At 37.8% G+C, this 21675-nt stretch overlaps 1 protein-coding gene across 11 annotated transcripts in view; it reads left to right on the top strand.

Moving 5' to 3' along the window:
- Nucleotides 1-21675, top strand: part of ROBO2 (roundabout guidance receptor 2) — a 1556064-nt gene that overhangs the window by 1382145 nt on the left and 152244 nt on the right. For 7 of the 11 annotated variants that reach the window (XM_045286134.1, XM_045286135.1, XM_045286138.1 and 4 more), the window contains exons 6-7: nt 8926-9053; nt 13607-13618. In XM_045286134.1, the coding sequence (XP_045142069.1) occupies nt 8926-9053; nt 13607-13618 (140 nt within the window). The remainder of the gene's footprint in view (nt 1-8925; nt 9054-13606; nt 13619-21675) is intronic. The other 4 variants (XM_045286136.1, XM_045286140.1, XM_045286142.1 and 1 more) reach the window with 1 other exon arrangement.

Here is a 21675-nt window from a genome sequence, read left to right on the forward strand (position 1 = left end):
CTGTGGTTTTGAACTGCTGACCTTGCGGTTAGCTGCCCAACCTATAACCACTGTCCTGAGGTACTTTGGGGTTGGTTAAAACTACTATATTTTCACCCAGTAATGGAATGCATTTCAAAACCCTTTTACCCCGAGCACACATTTCTTTATTGCATAGAATTCATCCTCAGCTTTGAAAACTGCAAGTAGATTTGGATTGCCTATTAAAAAATGTCATTTGATTCTAACTGGAATAAATTGTTTCCTATGGATTTAATTTCTGAAGTCTTTTTGTAAACAACTTAAAATTAATTCTAATTTCTCCCCAAACATATAATCATGAAATAGAACTACTTTTCTAAATATGAAATTTCAATTTCTAGTATAAACCAAATTGTCCTGAAGGAATTTAAGAAATAGATTTAAAAAAAATCTTTATAGGAGACAACTTAACCTGCATGTCCCAGTTTATTTTATTCCAACATTATCTTTTTAATTGTGATGTATGTTTATTTTGTAATGTATAAAAAAATATATATATATTTTATATTCTGGGTATTATAATTTTTTAAGGTAATGAATTTGAGAGTTACAGATGTTGTATTTGAATAATCTGTAAAGGTTAATGAACACTTTGCCAAAGATCGGTTATATATTTATTAAGCACATAATGAAAATAATTTAATATTATTTCGGATATTTATGGATCATTGAAAAAATTTCTGAAATGGTTTGGTTTTGAGACAAGTGTGTGCTTTTACATTTTAGCTAAAATGAAATAATTACAGAATGAAAGTAAATGTTTCTGCAGTTTTTGAGAAAATTAAACAACGGGATTATCAGTGACAGGTCAAATTATTATCTACAGATATTAATAATCTGATGACAAATTAAGAAATACTGTATGCCATGTCAATGATAAAAAATGGTTTTAATTGTAGTAGTATAATGTTAAGCCCTTTGATATTAAAGACAATTTAATCTGTAATAGATTATGCATTATATACATAATATATAATCACTCTTTTATTCCTGCTGAAATTTGAACTTGGATTTATCTTGTTAATAAGTGTGTATTTGATTCCCAGTTTATCTCTTAACACAGGAACAGGTTTGAGAAGGGTACTCTATTTAACTAGTTTACTTACTATTTTCGTTGAGGTCTAAGTTAGATGAAATACTAGACCCTGGCTGGAAGAGATTGAATAGAGCAAAAAAGAATTTAACCTAAAATCTGATGAATAGCAAGCATAAATTGAACACTCATCCCCTGCCATGAAATTGATTCTGACTCATAGGTTCAGGATGTTTCTGAGACTGATTATAAACAACTAAATCTTGTGGAAGGATCATCAAAAGTAGTTGGACTAAGAGTAGGGGAAGATAGGGATGGATGTATAGTCCGGATGTGAGACACAGCACACTAAGAGATATTAGAGTGATCCAGTGAACTCTAGCTGCAAAGAGAGTCACAGATAGTTGGTGCATTATGTGTGAAATAGAGACTGGTGAGAGATGGGACTGCAGTCATAAACCGAGAGCATATGAATAGGTGTTATTGTTGTCATTAGGTGCCAAAGCATTCTGACCCATGAGGACCTTGTGCACCACAGAATGATACACTGCCTTGTCCTGAGCCATGCTCGCAATTATTCCTATGCTTGAGCCCGTTGTTGTCACATCTGAGTCGATCTATCTCCTCCCTCTTTTGTGCTAGCCCTTTACTTTGCCATACTTAAGATTTTTCTTCAGAGACTGGTCTCTTCTGACAACATGCCCAAAGTATGTAAGACAAAGTCTCGCCATCTTGCTATTCATCACGTTTTCAGAATCTATGATATCTGAATAGTCGGTACTGACAGTTTTCAGTATCTAATATTATGGATAGTAGATATTGAAAACCTAAACTTCATGATCAGTGGAACGCTGTGGCATACTAGGCCAGTAGTTGAGCCCTTTAGACTGGAAGCCACTCAATAGATGACTGCTTGCTAAAGTAGAGGGCCAGTGAAAAAGAGAGAGATGCTTGATGAAATGGATAGACACGGTGGCTGCAAGAACAATAAGAACAATTGTGAAGATGGTGTAGGACCAGGTAGTGTTTTATTCTGTTATACGTGGAAACACTATGACTCAGACCCAACCTGACAGTAATAATCAATAATAATCATTCCGGAAGATGACTCCATCAGTTGGAAGCAATCAAAAGATTCTGTGGTCATAACAATGAATTAAGAATACCAAGAGTCATGATGATGGACCAGGACCAGTCAACATTTTGTGCTGCTGTACATAGTGTTATCTTAAGTCACAGCCAACTCAGTGTCAACTATCGATAACAAGATATATAAAGATATAAAAGATATTCAACTATACATAATTGGGCTTGTGGTAGTTACATAATCTGGTGTCAATTTGTGGAGGGGTGGAGTCTAGTCTGTCAATCAAGTAGCAGCTTGATGACCTTATTTGGAGGTTCTAAGGAGATAAATATCTCGCTAAAGTCCCAACACACACTCAGTCCCTGTGAGACATCCTCATTGACAAGCCACGTGGAGACAGGCTGATGGCAGCCAGAGCCTCAGAGCTGGAGAAACGACGTGCAGACCCTTGCCAGTGCTGAGATGCTTACATTGCCACTGGATCCACAAGACTTCCCTCCCACTGGCCTGTGATCTTCCTGTAGGTGGCATCACTGCATGTATTTCACAAGTTTGAAGAGGACTTTATAAATTGGTATTGGACACATGGGCTAATATCGGACATAAGGACTTGATCTGGAATAGGGTGAGATGTTTTCTCAATACTCAATTGCTCTTGTATATAAAGCTCTTTCCTATGCACATAGGAATGTCTATGAATTTGCTTCTCTAGTTTATCTGGACTAACGGAGAGTTTTGCCAGATAAGTCAACAGAAAGGCAGGGGGTCAAGAAAAGTTTGGATCTGCCAAGCAATTGATGGACTACGGAATGTAAGCAAGCTACAGGAGGAAATTGATAGAAAGCATGGAGAGGTTATTGTAAATCAGGGAGAGGTTAGTTTAGAAAGTATAGGGAAGAAGTTTTTGTGGAGATTCCTATAAGAACATTGTGTGAAATTGTATCAGAGAAAGAAAAGCTCGCTGCAGAAGAGGCAGCAAAATGAAAGGCTATGGTGACAGGGAAGATGACAACTTGGGTGGTGAACTTCACATTTGGTCACAAATTTGCCTAGAGAAATTGTCCCTGGAATCCTACAAGTGTGCATTAGGGGTTGGACATGGGAGAAAATGGGGCACTCGGGAAACACCCAGCCTGGGACTCATTAAAACTCAGAGGGGGTCCTGTGTTGGGATGGCAGGAGTCTGGTCTTTCTGGAAGAGCTCAGCTGCACTTGGTTTAGCTGTCTGAGCTCCAGAGAGGGACTGGTTCCAAGGTTGTCAGCAGTGGGACCCCTGGCATGATTTGAGGCCTGGTCTTTCTGTACTAGTTCTTTTATGATGTGAAGTCTGTACTTTGTTAACTTTTGTTACCCTATTTGGGTGTTTTTAAAGTCTCTCTTTGTTATTATTCCTTCCCCCTAGCTTTATAGTTTAACAATGCCAGGCTTCTTTGCTGTCCAAACGGAAAACATGAACAGGGGTTTTCTATCTGTGGGTCAGACCACTTATAACTAGAGCCCTGTTGGGACTGAAGGAATGAGGATAGAATTAGGGAAGCTAAATAGAGGCCAAACTATCTTTTGGTTAGTTAAGACGGGCTAGGAATTCTTTCTTATTTCAAGTTTTGTTTTGGCTTTCTGTAGCAGATTTCCAGAACAGAACATCAAGTTCTAGTTCCCTACAAGTCTACTTGCCCACTTTTTGGTTCTCTTTCCATTTCCAGTAAGTGTTATGATATTTACATTACTTTTATACTCAATCATTACTTTCTTAGGGGCCCTACCCAGAAATTACTTACAAGCTGATCCCTAAATGATTGATTTTGCTCAAAGATTCACCTCACCCAAAACGTAAACATGAGCCTGTACAAATGACTCTAAATAACAAGAGCAGGGTGCAACAATAGCAGGTTGACAACTTGGCATCCTCCCCCCAGCCAGCACCAGAGAGGCCTGTGTTTACTTTGGGGTGCCACAATTTCACACAGGATTTAGAGACCTTGCAGGAGGTCTTAAGAATTCCTTATATATTAAATCATGAGACACTCTTTATATTTCTAAAAAGTGGTGAGTTTCAATAACAGTGTAAATGGGATATCTATGGTAGGGTTTGTTTAAATATTATGAACAACTTTTCCCCATTTTAACTGTCAACAGGGGAAAGGGCAAACTCTTTAAGGTTCTCCAGGGCAGTGTAGGTTTCATTGAAGAGCACGTTGAATAAAGGTCCTGTACAGAAATGCATTTCTATGTGCGAATAAAAAACACCATCACTGAGTCGATGGATCTCTATGCTCAGAGATCCTCCAGTAGTACAGGTCAGTTGAGAGATTAGTAACCAAGGAATGGTCCCATAAGACAAATGAGAAAAGTGAGTGCTAAAAATCTTGTGTGGAGAATAGAATGTTAGCCTTCACGATCCTTCTATATAAAATTCCATAATATTTTTTTGAAATATGCAACTATGAAATACCTATTCCTGGAGGTTTCTCTTTCCCCCGAGAAATTGTCTAAGGTTATAAGGTGATCTTGCTCTTAATTCATAATTGTTTTAATTCAGTGCAAGCAATTTGAAAATTGAAAACAATATTTCAGACCTTCTTTAAAGGAAAGAAACATTTATTTGTATAGAAATTCAATATTTCCCAGTTCATATTTTTTTACTATTGACCAAGGTAATGATCAATACAGCAGATGTCCAATAAAATCTTAAGTGCTAATTCAAAACACGTGTGCTAGGATTGACGCCAGGAGCATTGCACTAAGAAAAAGCGAATGATGTAAAAACCGACAGTAAAGAGGAAATACACTTCCCTCAATGAAAATCAAAGACGCTTTTGTGATGAGAATGGTCGCTCAGAAGCTTTCTTCGTATCGAGTCCTCAAGAAAGTTAAACACCATCCTAGGATGTAGACGCTTGACCTGAGCAGGAAACAATTCTAGGATGCAACAGAAATGATGTGTCTTTTTCTTCATTTCTCAACCTCTCAAATTCTGTAGCCACAGAGGAGCACTTGAGAGTAATAAATTATCTGCATTATACTTACAAAAGCCAGAAAATCATGGGAAATTCCTACCCTAACATCTTACCCTACATTGGGGACAGTAGCATATGAGTCATGTACTAAAAGTGGTTATGTTATAAAAAGTTGCCAGTTTTCAAAAGTCCTGCTCTGTATTTTCAAAAGAGAACTAAAATGTATGGAAAATATTCTCAATAACTGCGAGGGAACATTATTAAAAAGAATACGAATTGTTTTAGTTTTGTTTTTCCTTTAAAGTGATTTTAGGATTTTTGTACTGTGTTTCAGAAAAGGGTGAATAATCTTTTATGTTCTCTTTGAAAGTTCCTTTGAGATGATTATTCATTAAATATAATATCACACACAAACAGAACCTTACATATAAACTGTTGTTTTAAGTAATAAAATAAATTTATTTTGTTTTGTTTATTATTTAGCTGAACAGATGGGAATGATTTTGACACAATTTGGTTTCCTCTTCTCTTTATTTTCTTGTGAAAAATAGAAACAAAACCCCAAAATCAGAGCTTCTTTTCCCATTTTGTCCCAGCTGGTTACCAATCAATCTCAATTCATGGTACAGCGCAGACAGTACATGTTGTCCGGGGGCCAAATCTGATTCGGCTGCAGTTTTCAGCAGTGTTTCATATCAGAGGGGGGGAAAAAAAGGTATCTCTTTGGTGGGGACTGTCAGCACACGATTGTGCAACCGTCATTAATCAAACCTGGCAACAATGACTCCATTCATACAAGTCAGAGACTGGTGGGTGCACAATCAGAATCACCCAGGATCTGTGAGAATTTCCTGGCCAGTAATATTTTTCCTTCTGTTTCTTTCTTCTGTCTTGTTCGTGTTTGAAATCTAGGCAAGGCGTCTACATGCTGGTTGTATATATTCTTAGACCATTTGAAAATAGAGTTGTTTCATGCCCCAGTATGCTTCAGGCATTTCAGCTGATGTTCGGCCACCTAAGCCTGTTACAGAGCAAAGGACAGCCTGCTTGGTAAAGTGGAGGAGCAGCCAAGAAGAGGAAGACCCAGGATCAGCACACCGACACCGTGGCTGCAACAATGGGCTCAGGCATAAGGAGGATGGCCAGGAGGCCACAGGATGGGGCAGTGTTTTGTTCTGTTGTAACCGGGTTGCTATGGGTTGGAATTGACTCTGGAGCACCGAACAAGAAGGATTAATGAAGGGTGAAAATTCAATGTCTTAGATGGTTTAATGAAAGAACAATGCTAAAGACCATGTACATGTATGTCATTTAAACAATTCTGAACAGCTTATGTTTATTGCCTTGGTTTTAGAATACTATTGAGAAAAATGTTGGTAATGTTATGACTCTCTGGAGTTTTTGCAACTCTGAACACAAAATTGCTGATATAGAAAAATGAAAGTATCCAAATGAAACTGTACACAGACCAGTAAGCACATTATCAAATGGAGAGGCGAGGCATTGCCCTACATTAGAAAAACAACATATCAATTGAAGAGGATATGGGTTTGCTTTATAATTTGAGACAGCAATCTAAAACTCTTCTCTAATATGGTTTTTTAAAATAGACAACTTGTCTAATGCATTCATTGCTGTCCAGTCATATATTAAACCTAGCTATAAATTATAAAGATTTCTTTAACAGTGAAGAATTATTATTGATCTTTTTGTATCATTCTAGTCAATATGTGCTTTCAAGAGAAAAATGAACATTTCCCCCAATTATTCTATTTAATTGTATAAAGTATCTGTGAGCTTCTTATTAGGCATACACCAATTTATCTAGAAGGAAATTCAAGAAATAAGGCCACGTTTATTGGATCTGTGGAAATATTTGACACCTAATTGCTTATGAAATGAGGTCATTTTAGGGAGAAAACTCTTCCCTCAGAGAAAGCATGGCTGACTACAGAAAGCAGATCCTGGTGGGAGATGCTCATGAGGCTTTCTACTAGACTACAACCACAGTGTGAGGCCTTCGGAAAGAACTTGGTCATGTTTTGCCATAGATGGCCTAAATGTGACTTGAATAATCAGACAAAGAGTTTACTTCCTGTTGTGATTAGACAGATTTTTTTTAAAACCAGTTCTCATATTTCATGCTTTACCTAGCAACTTTTGCAGGTGAGGCTTGATCTAATCACAGAGATCATTCTATCATCTTACTGGCTTCAGATACCTCTTAATGTGGAAAAAGATTCTGAAAAATATATATTATTATGTCACTGCCCCCTGCATTCTTTGTGCTCCTTTCAGTGTTGGCACAATGGTTTGGCGTAATGGTTACTCACTGGGCTGCTAGCCGTATGGTCAGCAGTTTGATACCACCACCGCTACCTGAGAAAAAAATGGATTTTTCAACTCCCATAGATTAAGTCCCCAAGTTCACAGGGGCAGTTCTGTCCTGTCCTATAGGGTCACTGTGGGTCGGCATCGACTTATGACAGTCAGTTTGGCTTTTGGTCCATTGTATTCATGTGTCAGTTGGTAAGGAGTGGATTCCTGCATTGTATTATTTAGATAGCCAACTGCAAGACATTCAAAGATAACAGCAAGTTATTAATCACAAGTCTTCAACGTAGGGTGATTCCCTAGGGAATAGGGTAAACAACTAAGGGCTGTGGTTGTTTTATTGTATCAAGAGGCTGAGGTGCCCCCTGCTTCAAAAAGAAGGCTATGATTAGCTTGTTTGAATGATTCTAAGGCTGGCGGGTCTGGGTAATGCAGAAAGGGTAACCATTCAAACCCACGTAGCTGCTCTGCCTCTGCCAGTGTTAGGCTGGTGATTTATTCCCATAAAGAGTTCTCGTTGTTAGCTGCCATCCAGTCAGCTGTGACTCTGAGACTCTACGCACTAAAGAAGGACATGCTGCCCAGCCCTGAGCCAGTGTCACAACCATTGCTGTGTTTGAGCACATTGTTGTAGCGTTGTGTCAATCCTCATTGGCGCTCTTCATTCCATTTTGCTGACCCTTTACCAACCAAGATGTCCTTCTCAAGGTACTGGTCCTTCTCAATGACATGTCCAAAGCACATGAGACAAAGTTTTGCCATCCTTCCTATAAAGGAACTTTCTGTCTATACTTCTTCCAGGACAGCATATAAAGGTGGTAAGAATGTGCATGCACAAAAATCACTCAAAAGCCTGCCATTGCTTCTGAGGGTCATATTGCTTTTTATTTTGAAAACATAAGTGTCTTCCCATATTTTAGCCAATGAGCTCCTTTAATCTGAGTATATTTCAGCTCTTAAATTCCAATGTCTGGCAAAATAATTTTATTTAACATGGTGAAACTTGCAAAATAATTGATTACACCTCAAGAAGAAACTAAAATGTCTACTCTTTTTCTCATTAAGAACAATGAAGTGAAGATAAACCTATACCAAGGTTTTGGATAACTTTGAAAATATAGACAACATATCCAAACATCGATAAGCACAACTCAAGTGCCTGGAGTCAGAATGTGAAATCGATGATCTGATTAGAAACGCCTTTACCCTAAGAAAAGACAGCCAGCACAGATGATGGCTATTTGATGTGCGATCCATGTATGTGTGTGTGCTTTACATAAAGACCAGCATCAAGAAGGGGAAATGAATGTTTGAAGCCCCCTGATTTCATTACTATCAAATACATGTGGCTGTTCAGTGTCACCCCTTTCAAAGATCCTCTACATGTTCGGTCCCCTAGTTTGTCATTTTATACTAGTAGAGACTTTTGAAATCCTCCTTTGAAAAAATACAAGCGACCATCCTTAATAAAGTCCCAATTCTGTTCTCCACAGATATGACATCAAAGATGACCACACACTGAGAATCAAAAAGGCCACGAGTGCCGATGAAGGCACCTACATGTGCGTGGCTGAGAATCGCGTGGGCAAAGTGGAAGCCGTTGCAACTCTCACTGTCAGAGGTAAGGGACTTAGGTGGCGAAAATTAGTGAACTGGAAGACTAATATTTGCTTACATTGGTAAGTAAACTCACAATCACAGTACCAGCTTTTACCAATTTATTATCATCTGACAAGACCTAGGTCCTGCGACCTCTCTCGCATTCATTGAAACGAAGCTCCTTACACGTCAGATATTGAAGGGATGGTCGTCTGAAGGAATCATTTTTTTTCATTCAGTACCTCATAACTTATGTGGCTTAAAGTTAATTTTATATGGTTTAAAGCAATTTTCTAAAAACCAAATTATGCTACTTTAGATATAGTCTCATTCCTGTCAAATAGTTACTGCTTTTAAGTGTTACCAGTTTCAAAGATCCTCTAAAGGTCCTGTCCCCTAGTTGTTCGCTCTATCCTAGCAGAGGATCATTCTGACATCCCCTCCCCCCACCCCGCCCCCACTTAAAAATGCATCCTTCTAAAAAGCAACTTGAGAAATTACCAACATGGCTTTCCAAAAGTGGAAAGACATCTGACGCTGCTCCCAGCACGGAGATCATCTGATGTAGAGAGTGGTTTGTGAAGTTCATTGGCCTTAAGTAATTGAAGTAGTCAGGGCCGAGCTTGTAATAACTTTCACTTTCTGAGTGTCATGCACTTTCTCAGTCGCAGAAGAGTGCTCATTTATAGACTTGCTGGATTTGCTTATAAATGAAAGAATGCATGACCATAGAGTTGATCCATAGGGTGAATTTGCCACCTTAGTAGTGGAGCATGCTCATCCACAGGAGGTAAAGTAAATGATCCCAGGTACCAGGTAAGGGCCAGGCAGCTGGCAACATTTACTCTGACATCGCTTACACTCAAATGATTTCAAAAGAGGCAAGCAAGCCCGGTGTTTGTTCAGCCATTCAACCTTCCCCTGCATCGTTTATGGGGCAGCCTCTTCCAAATCTCCTTAGCCATAATGAGATTGGCTGGATATTTTCATTCAGGTCTCCGTTCAGTAGGATACATCCTGTCCTACTGAGTTATAGTTCTTATGCTGTGCAGCTTTGCTTTGGGAAAATGTCATGAGAGTAGAATGGGTTGGAAGTTTACAAAAGTTACAGGTACTGTGTTGGGTATCCTCAGATTGGTCATCCACCTGCTGAGGAAAAAAAAAAAAGGTTTTGTTGTTTCGTTGTGGCCAGATCTATATTTTGGGCTTTAAATCCCCAAAATGCATCCTCCCCGGGCAATTATTAGAAGACAGGTACCAGGTACGTTGGATTTCTTGATTGGCGCTTGCCGTACTTCTCAATAGTTCAATTCCTATTCCACTCAACTCCCGATTTCCCCTTCAGACACTGCTGTGAACTGAGAAACGACTACGATTTGGATAAAACTGATAAAACTTGCTTAAAAAGCGTGCTTGCTTTCTTCAATTAACAGTTTATAGATTAATATAACCATATTACAATCCTAGATCTCTACATATTCTGGTAATATATGATGAAAGAGTGGATACCCTGTGTATGTCAGGGGATACTGCTTACTCTATCAAACCTATATTCTCTTAAGGTGATGAAAAACATATTTGATGTATATGCCCATGGTCATGAAAAATCCATTTCCTCTTTTTGGTGTAAAAAGTCCATTAGCTTTTAATTCCACTTTACACAACTTTCTTGAAGCCCCGTGTATATGTAATAGCTATTTGTTTTCAACGTGGTGGCCCTTTACAAAAATATTTACTTGACCCAATTATCACCAAAGTTTGTTTATTTCATCTTTATGAAATGATGGCGCGGGGATAAATAAACAACCAACAAGAAATGCTCCATTTTGAAAACTGTTTGCTGACTAAACAAATGGAGAGAACCCAGGAGGAGTTCTGTGTTTGCTGAGGCAACAGCGATGCTTTTCTAGTCGAATGCTCGCATGAATGAGACTGGAAGTCCACTGTTTATGTTCCGACCCAGCTAATTGCTTTCATAATTTGCTGAACGGTTCAGGTTTAAAGTTTCGTTTAACAAAGAATCCTCCACAGGAATGGTCATTTGAACCCAAATTGCAAAACTGATAAAGAAATGTGTTTGTTTTTAATAGAATTTTTGTTTTTTAAATAAACAAACCCTAAATTCCCTCTCCCTTCTTCTGTGTCCTGTGAGTGGACTCCAGTTTTCTCAGTATGGTATGTGATTTTTAACTCATCTAAGACTGAAACCTCAAAAAACAAGGTTAGAGCAAAAAGAAGGGAAGTAAGAAAGCCCCATAATGTAACATAATGTAAAGTAAATATTGTATAAGATGTTTTTCAGCTAGAGCATTTGGGACTTCTTGTGCTAAGAGGTTAACAGGGGGAAAATGATCTATAATTCTTATCTTTCTACAGTCTTTTTTCTATGCACAAAAATGAAACGATCAGCCTCTTTCTGAATTGTTGTATTAGAGCAGAGTCAACTGACCCAAGAGCCACTTTCATTTTCAATCCTTTATTGCGTTGTACAGCTGACATTCAGTTGCTTATTTTTGAAAGCACCTACCTGCTTGTCAACCCCATCACTATGCCCAGGAAGAAATGTCACTATTTAACAAAGAACTGAAATTTTTGTTTTGCCATTTTACCTAAAATATCATTACAAAATTAACTTAGTCAATTCGGGGAAAGGTAATTGAGTTTTATAGTCAACATCTTACATAGAAACCTAGTCAGCTTTTTTCTTTTCAAAAATATGATTATATCAACTACAAAATGAAAGTTAACAAGGAGCTTCCCTGTGCTGACTCAACAAAGGTGATAGTGCAAAGAAATAATTCCAGCAAATAATAAACCTTGTATTTTATTTTAATCGAATAATTCATGTTCTAATGGGATTTTGTTTTTAATGACCAGCCAAATTACCTACTCCACTGGGGGGGAGGGGGGTTCTCTACATAAAGTGAAAGAAGAATTTGGGTTTTTACTTAAAGGGTTATTTTTTTTTTTACTATTTTTCTTATCCCCCTTGATAAACACACAGAATGTCTCCTCTCATCCAAATGGAAACATTCTTCTGAATTTCAGCTTAGATGACAAAAGAAAATACACAAATGCAAAGGTGGAAACAAAGCATCTTTTCTTCTGGTCAAACGCAAAAGTACAAGAGCAATTTCAGAATATTGGCACAACTTTATGCCAGGAGCCTGTTTTCTGGCTCTGGGTTGTTGTTTTTGTGTCCTCCCCTCAAAGGAAATAAGTTGTTATAGCTTCAGAATCTACTTTCTAACCTATTTATTTTGTTCAAGTAAATTTACTATTTACTGTAGGAGGTGTTAGACTTTCACTAAACCAGAATCTTGATTCTGTTACTATAAGTGACTTTGAATTACCTAATATTATAAAGCCATGAATCTCATAGAAGGGCAAGCCTAGTGTTATTTTTAGATATTGCACAAAGCTAGCATTATAAAGTGTTTATTGAGTGAATGAATACCTATACATATATTTTTATAGCTATATCTGCTATCTATACACCCATCATCAATACAAAGCTACACAAAAGTTCTAGAATCACGTTATATATGCAGCAGAGTTATGTTCACTGGAATAAGGGAGTGAAAATAAGTGTTTTTGAATAAATTTATACTTGAAAGTAGAGTTTTATAAAAGTGTCAATGTTACTAAATCGTATTTTTTTTCTAATTTGACAATGGGGCCTACTATTTTGCAGTAGTTGACTATTGGTTTTATACAGAATGATATGATATTCTACTGAGGTTGATTTGGCATTATTCTTTGTAAAAAGCAATACTAAGTCCATGTGACTCTCTTACCATTTCTGTGCTTTAACAATTGGCACAGCTTATATTTAACAGTTTCACTGATTGAAAGTTGTGGTATAATGATGCAATAATAATCATTTGTTGAGCAGCAGCATGAAAACCATTCTCAGTATGAACAAGAATCAATGTGTCAATCATTGTTTCCTCCCCTCCTCTGTCCCCTACCGAAAAAAGAGAAAGCTTAACAGTAGTTAGGGAGATACTGGGTTGAAATCTCTAAGGATGCTCCAACCTATTTGTTATGTTTTCATCCACACAGTCCTCGATGAAAAGTGGTGCGGTCTTAACCTATGACTGGCAGAAAGGCAGCGTCGGGGGCTTCTCTGGAGTCTGTGTAATGGTTCTGACTAACCATGCTTAACATCCAATTGCTATTTAAATCAGACAGCGAGGCCTTCTTAGGATATGACATTTGCTAGTCTGTGACTTGAATCTTTGTATCCGCCAGGTTCTTAATTTAGGAATAATACAAAGCCATTTGACTCTCAGTAGATCTTTGAAATCATAAGCTCAAAAAATGAGGATGGTGAGACTTTCCAACAGTCCCTGGATGCTCAGCATCACTCCCATGATGCAAAATAATGTTTGCTAGAATTAGGCATTTCAATTTATCAACCCGAAACATCCTGTTCATACTTGAATTTGTGAGGATAGATATCATTCTATTGTCCATACTTAAATATAACATTACTCATCATGCATTCTGATAATTTTCTTTTTCTTTTAATTTCTTTTGTATGTTCTCACCACACCATTGTAATGTCTACAGTTCGCCCTGTTGGTAAGTAGCCATCGTTCTATCCATTTAGCATGGCTTTGTACAATGCTTCATAAATCATGCATTTCAGGATTGATGGAATGAAACATGTTTATTCTCTGGTTTAAAAAATATTACTCGAGAGACTGTCTGCTATGAAAGTTGCTTCTGATCCATTCATCATCTGGGAAAAACATTTGTAGTGACTCTTGCTACCTAGCATGGAGTAGGTAATATGTTTTAAAGTAAAAGAATATGGTGATTATTAATATTCTTGGTTACTAACTTCCTTGAGAAGGGTAACATTTGTATAATACTTCCTTTTGCTTGTATTTATAAAACTTTCTTGTATTTTAAAAATTAGCTAAAGCAACTAAATTAAGAAGTTTTATTACTCAGGCATTTCTTTTCAACTAAGTTTCTTTGGGTTTCAGCTTGTGTTTCAGCTTTTTAGGGGTATTTTTAACTGCTACCTGTTTATTATCTGCATGCCTATTTAAACACATTTCAATGGAATGCTTCAGGTAATTGGAGGTCGATGCTTACACTAACAAGAGAGAGGAGGAATGAGCTTTGTTCTTCAGCATGAAAAGTTATTGTTTTGGCTTCAATGTAGCTCATCTTTCATTTGCTTTGCCTAATTGAAATAAGTTAAGAGCTTCTGCTTGCAGACATTTAAGTAGTGCTTCATTTGCAAACATTTGGAAGATGAAATTATTCAAATTAATTTAAAATATAACTTTTGCATCTCTTTTAAAGGTCTAGCTACATCAACCAATATATGTTCACCTATGTAAAAGATAACATGGTAATTGTGTTATACTTAAGTGAGAGATGGTGGCGTGAATGAATGAATAAATGAATAAATTAATTTAGTTAGTCACTTATTTAATGTACTAAGAGATGTTTTTAATACCTTAATTAGTTTGACAAATTTTAAAAACCATCTACCCATCTTCAAAACCCTTTTTCATTTACTGCTTTGGTATTATTGACATTTTATTTATTCTTGTCCAAACAATATTTTTTTTTCCTTTTGGTTGAAATAATCCTAGACTTGATTGTCATGTAGTATGCCCTTTTACCGATAGCAAAAGTAAGAAATAGAACTTCAAGCTTTTTGGGTTTTGGTTTTTGTTGTGTGTTTTTTCTGATGAAAATCTCAGTTCTTTAATTTCTGAACAGAACTACCTTGATTAGTTATGTAATATCTCTAATTCACAGTCATTTCATCGATAAAAGGGAACGAATCATGCAGATACAAGAACAAAATTAAGAACTTCTATTGAGCACTTCTTTACGTCTAAGTTCCTTTGAGTTTCAGCTTTTCGTTGTGGGAAGGAATTGAGCTTAAGATTGATGACATATGTGAAAGGTGTTGTGTATTCTAATATTGGCTAGTATATTCCGAGTTTCTGGGGCCTAGGTAATGTAAAATTATAATATTTTAGAAATATAATAGTTGTAGCATACAATTAATTTAAAAGCACTGTGCATTTTTCTCCTTGAAGCACAATTATTAAATTGATGGTGCTCTCTACCTGGTATTAAAAATTGAGAAACATGTTATTATAATTGTTCAACTGTATTTCATATGGCTGTGATATGGTGCCTAAAATTATGAAGAGAATGAGAACTAATCTGATATTAAATGGAAAAAATAATGATAGAATTGACAGTGTGATATATGCTCATGTTATAGAATCTCCTTCGCCCAGATCTGGTGACTCATTCCTTTATATGTCAAGTAAAACATAAATAATATAAATATAACATAATAAGGAAGAGACATATATAAAGCAATAAATAGGATGTTTTTTTTTGAATTCTTGAAGATTAATAAATTTATAGCTGTGTATTATTAGATATTGACCAAACCCACATCCACTGCCATCGAGTCCCTGCGACTCACAGCGACCCCCTTGGACAGGGTGGGACCGTCCCTCTGAGCTTCTGAGACAGAAACTGCCTGTAGCAGTCGAAACCCCTTCTGTCTCCCATGGGGCCACTGGCTGTTCGCACTGTGGATTTTGCCATTAGTCACCCAACACTAAACTGTGCCTTTGGCGTATCATGATTTTCGTGGAAAATATAATCACAAATAGTTGAGAACAATTTCTAGTAGAAAGGATAACGTTGACTATCCCCCCAATACGGATGGGCTGGTTGATCATTTTCATGAAATATAGGTAAATGATCTTGACTTTTTAAATGAACAGGAAGGATCTCACTGAAATTAGGTATTTTTGTAGATAGAAACGTTATTCCAATAATCCATGCTTGCTCGGTTTATCATAATTTACAAATTCCCAGAACATAGAACACTATGCTGACAACTCTCAATATGTTTAAAAATCATAGACAAAGGGACAAAAGAAACCCTATTGATTAAAAAGGGGCATGGAGATGTATCTGCCACTTGCAAGGCATTTCAAAAGTGTTTTTTTTTCCTTTTTTTTATTCTTGGTTGAAATGATTTTTTTTTAAATTCCCATTGGATTCGAACTAAAGAGTAGCTTCTGACACATTGTACTTTATTCTGGCAAAGTCTGTCATTTCATAAATCTCTCTCAAATGACTTATGACAATGCTCACACATATCAAGAGCCGTGCTTTAAACTTGACAACTACTATTAATTTTGGAAATAGAATGTGGCATATGCTTTTACTGGCTCACTATAGAGAAAATTATCTTGTTTTCTCATTATACTAACTCTTAGTTCTGTATGTATATATATGTGTGTGTGTGTATCTATCTATCATCTACCTACCTACCTACCTACCTACCTACCTACCTACCTACCTACCTACCTACCTACCTACGTGTGCGTGCACACATACATCACAATAAATTGATAAATACATAAAATAAAAAATACATACACACAGACCCAGGAGGGGGCTTCAAAAACGTGTGAAAAGAAAACCTATTATGTTTTAGTTCAATTTTTCCATTGGACATTGAAAGCCCTGTCATGGTGTGTCTTGGCTATGTTTTCCCACCAACATTGTTTTAAGCTTCCTCTTGTGTGTGTGTGTTATATGCATTTCTTTATTGTGATTTAGGTGAAATTTTACAGAGTACCATAGGGCCCTATTTAACAACCCTTTAACCAAGTGCTCTGTTTCATGTTTAAATTTTCACAATGTATCACCATCCTCATGACTTCCCTTCTGTCTGCTCTGCTTCCCCGATTTCTGTGTCGCTTCCCCTCCTTCGTGCTGCTTTCTCATCTCTGTTTCTCTGTCAATGTTAGCTGTGTCTGTATTTTTATTATAGGGTCACAATTAAAATAATTAATGAAAATGCAAATAAACAAAATTCCATATTTGATTGTCAGTGGGGGGAAAATGCAAGTTTCCCATCCTAGAAAATTATTGGGAGCTTAGCATAAGGGCTGCCAACGGAGTAAAGAACTCATTAAGGGGAAAAAAAACAGCCCTTTTAAATCACAGTATAAATTAGGTGAAGAAATCCATAAGTCCTGAGATAGGAAGTTGGAAAAATTCAGAGTGGCCCCCTCTCAACTGTTTTCAGAAGAAAACTAAGCCAACGCAGTTTCTTGAATCTAGGTGAACCCAGAAGCCAACCGCTGCCTTATATATCAGTTACATTCGATGACATTTCCAGGTGGTCTGAGTGGAGAGGCCCATTTGGAAATCGTTATAAACAGCCAATTGAAGTTTCTTTACAAAACGAATGACTATTAATACTGCATTAGAGTCTAAGTGTCTGCAGCTCTGTGCAGTTCACAGTTGGAATCGGCATCATGAGACCCATGCTTAGGAAATTCTAGGAACAAATCGAGATTTAAATGAGATTCCGAGTTGTATAACTCAAAGCAAACCATCATTTCCTGGCCAATGGAGGAAAAGAGTCCCTGGAGTTCCCTTGGTTGCCTTCAGGGTCATTATATCTCAAGACTAGCCCTTTAATCCAATTTCCATATTTCCAGTTAACACAAAATTTAGACACATGTCACTTTAACAACAAGAAAATCTCCCAGCTCTTCCTGTGGTTTTGACTTTCCACTGTGCTAAGGCATCCTTTACATGAGAAGCAAATGCCCAGCCCAAGGCAGAGTTACATATGACTGCTGAAGTATACACGTGTTTATCTGGAAAACTTCTGATGAGGGAACTGACAGGGGGAGAAATGGGGATAAATAACTTGCTTCCTATACCCATCTGTTTTATTTTCTATTGGAAGCATTTATAAAACTTAAAAATAAAAAGAACATCTATTTTGGAGATGGGCAACACATTTTTTTCCTAGCAGCAACTCAAAGCATGATGAGTAATTTGGGAAAAAATTGTCAAATCTACCAGCTGTCTTGCTCTTAAATCTGCGCTCGGCTTAGTTTTGTGCTTTATATACCATATGCTAGATGCTGATTGCCTTAAGTATGGAAACTGAAATCTGAGCATATCAGGTGAAATGTGTCTAAAATATCAACAAAAACTGACAACATGCAACTTTATGGAAATTTAGAAGCTTCCCATAATTTGATGACTCAAAACGATGTCTATTTTTGATAATGCCTTGTAACTTGCCACACAAGCATTTGTAAGTACTGAAAACATTCTAAATACCAGGCAACATTCCACATTTTTTATTATTATTTTAAAGAAGCCACCACTATTCTGAATAGACACCTTGTAGGGTCACATTTTTCTCAGTGACTAAACATAAGAATTAATATGTGCCCCCATTTTAGAAAGTTTTATTTTATCAGTTGAAATTGTGTTTTGCTTATGACAGGAAATAAAACATTATATTCTTGAGGCCACCAGAGAGCCAATAAAATGTGGGTAATCAAAATTTGGTGTCACAAGATTGTATTACAAATCAGATGTTGCCTAAAAAATATTATGGCTGATATTTGCCATGCCCACCTCTTCTCCTAGTATGTGGAAAATTTAGTGCACAGGATTTAACACTGAAATATTTGCAGTTCTATTTATTTTTTGAGTCAGAAAACATGTGAGGAGTCTGTAAGAGCCCTTTTATGCCCAGACCACTCTGCTTAAGAGTGTATCTTAGAAGGAGACCCACCCTTCTATTCCCTGCAACCATTCTTCTTTGGCCAAGCTGTTACCCAGTGAGCTGAGAGAACCATCGCCCTCCTCTGAACCCTTAATGCTTCTTGCACCTGGAGATAATTAGCTACTGTATTCAGTCTCATTTAATTATTATTAAGCATCCTGGTTTTCATTGCTCCACATGTTTCGATTACAGAGTAGATTAAAAAGAATATGCATTCTAGTTTGTCTACTATATTCCAGTGGAGTTTTCATAATGTGAAACATTAAAATATCTTAAACCAGCCTGAGTTTTAAAGTAGCACAAATACAGGTTACTTCGCATGCTTGGCTGGTTTTCTCCCTGACTCGGTTCTTTTGTGGGTGTTTGCATGCTTGGGAAGGAGCCCTGGTGGTATAGTGGCTAGGAGCTGGGCTGCTAACCAAGGGTTTAGCAGTTCAAAAAGCACTCGCTGATTTGCAGGAGAAAGTGGAAGCTTTCTATACTTGTAAAGGGTTACTGTCTCAGACACATACAGGGGCAGTGCTACCCTGCTCTGTAGGGTCACTGTGGGTCTGAATGGACCCCGTGGCAGTGAGTTTGGTTTAGGGGGTGTCTGACATCCATTTTTACTTATATATTGGAGGTTAGGTATAAAACTATGGAGTCAGACTTTCTTTTCCTCAACATGGGATAAAATGACTGACTTGGTATGCAATGGTATGAAGCATGAGGTTTATGGGAGGTTTTCTTCTAGCTTCCATGTCCTGTTAGTATCAGAATACTCAGGTAGCCCCCCACCCCTTTCACAATTTTGCTGATTTGCATTTTGTTCTTGATCACCCTGCTCATCCGAGAATTCAGCAAATCCCTTGAATTTGCATATGCGAGATTTAAAGTAACTTAATTTGTTTTAGTTTACAAAAGTTTTCTTCTTTATTGTCTTTGAATGCAGTTTCCCCCTTCCGCTTCATCTCTTCAAATAAATCAATTCTATTACTTTGCCTTGATTCCGTATTTATGATCTCCTATCTATGATGATATTAAAGCCATCACTTTTCACTTCACGTTGTATAATTCCCTAATGCCTATTTACCACCTCCTTAACTTTGTTTTCTATCAAAGTTACCCTTTTTCTTAATTTTGAGTTTCTAAAGCACATTTATTTTATTTTATTTTATTTTTTGTTTACTCATCTGTGAGTGAATGTGAGTGTGTGTGTGTGTGTGTGTGTGTGTGTGTGTGTGCGCTCTAAGATCCCAGAGAAACAAATCCATGGCCATCAAATCCATTTTGACTCCTAGTGAGTCTACATCAGGTTTCTGAGGCTGTACAGACGCTGTCATCTCGGTCCCCCAGAGCCGCTGGGGAGTGGACACGGCCAGCCTAAATGTGAGCAGACCAATGCTTGTCCACGTTGCCACCAGGGCGCCTTGTGTTTCACAATAGTGCCTGTTATATGTCATTTCAGTTAGATTATAGACAAAGTCTTTGTATATCAATTTGGGTAGTTCTCATGAGATACAGATTGTTTATCATCTCTGATTTCTGCCATGGGTTAAATAAGTCATGTTTTAGAGGTTTTCTGTGTATGTCTCTTTTAAGAGAGATATGATTTTGTTCTTTGTCTGATTATTAATTATCTGCTTGGAGAAGAGGTGGTGGACAGTCGCAGAGTTATTACATGGCACCTACTTGGACTTCTTTTGAATATGTTCCTCCCAAATGTAAACTCTCTTCTCATTATCCTAGCGGTGCTAATGATACGCCGCAACCTCTTTAGGGGGGAAGCTTTCTATACCCATTCACCAGGCGCAAAGATCACTCTCCCTTCTGCATTCTTTGGCGTCATGTCCATGTCCTTCCCAGCTCCTAGTAGCGACTACAAAACTTGAACCAGGTTTGTCAGTGTGTGGTTTTCTATTGCTGCATAAAACACTGAAGTGGAGTGGAGGGCTGGAGGCGTGTGTCTACCAAGCACGCAGGGATGGCTTTTACACACAGTACTTTCTCACGGTTTAGGACGCTGGGGGTTGGTTCTGGGGGAAGGCTTTCTATTACTCTCTCTATGGGCTCTAAAGGAAGGCCCTCGTCTCTTTTGAGTTTCTGCTGTTGGGCAGTCTGGCATGTATTTTGGTACCTGCCGTAGGTGGCTCAGAGGAAGGGCGTGGCTAAATTTGTTCTCCTCTGTTTTCCCCAATGCCACAAGGCTGGGAGGTCAGACATACCTTCATCCTCCATTTTTCTCCACCCTATTTTGACACCAGCCATTTCTCCCAGGGCACTTCTATCTAGGCTTGATCATTTGTTGCAATGGTCAGACAGAACTCACAGACAATACTCACAATATGAGGATTGATTGGGGACGTTAATAAGTCACCACAAGTCAAGATCAGCACACAGAAAGGATGTAGTCACTGGTCCACAGTGATAACTCTGCTCAGCCAGAAGCTGAAAAGCAGGTCTCCATTCCCCAGTCTCTCAGCCACATGGTCTCTCAGCCTCCACCTCTGTGGACCCGGAAGCACACCTGTCACTTTGTCTCACCGTCTCGTAGCCCTCTGCTCTTCTGTTCTGTCTCATGTCTTTGTTTTCTGGCTTTGACCTCTGGTCTCAGCCTGGCTCCTTTGCTCTGTCCAATAGCTCCTGAACCACTGTCTCTGCTGACTTTGGGCTTAGCCTCTACCATTTCAGACAGAGATCTCAAGCCTGCCCTTCCAATAATCCTGTGCTTTCTCTGTTGTGTCTGGGATGGCTCTCTCACACAAGAAAATAGTTTTGGTAGAGGTGTGGATTTTGCCTTATAGCAGACCATACCCTATAGGACATAAAGAGTGTTGGCTTAAATCACACCTGCTAGTAAAGCAGAGGTTAAAGGTACCTCCCACCTTAATCCTGTAACTGTGAACACTTTCCAAAATGGGATGATGGCTAGAAGAGCCATATTAATTAATTATATCTCAATGTCTCTCATCTCCATTTCTACTTCTTTAATTCCCTTCTTTAATTGCTTTTGTTTCTCAAAATATACCATACCTTAGTCCTGTCACATTAACCT

This window comes from Echinops telfairi, unplaced genomic scaffold, assembly GCF_000313985.2.
Source record: "Echinops telfairi isolate 266 unplaced genomic scaffold, ASM31398v2 ScPeMD7_6;HRSCAF=24_0, whole genome shotgun sequence".
Taxonomy (NCBI): Eukaryota; Metazoa; Chordata; class Mammalia; order Afrosoricida; family Tenrecidae; genus Echinops; species Echinops telfairi.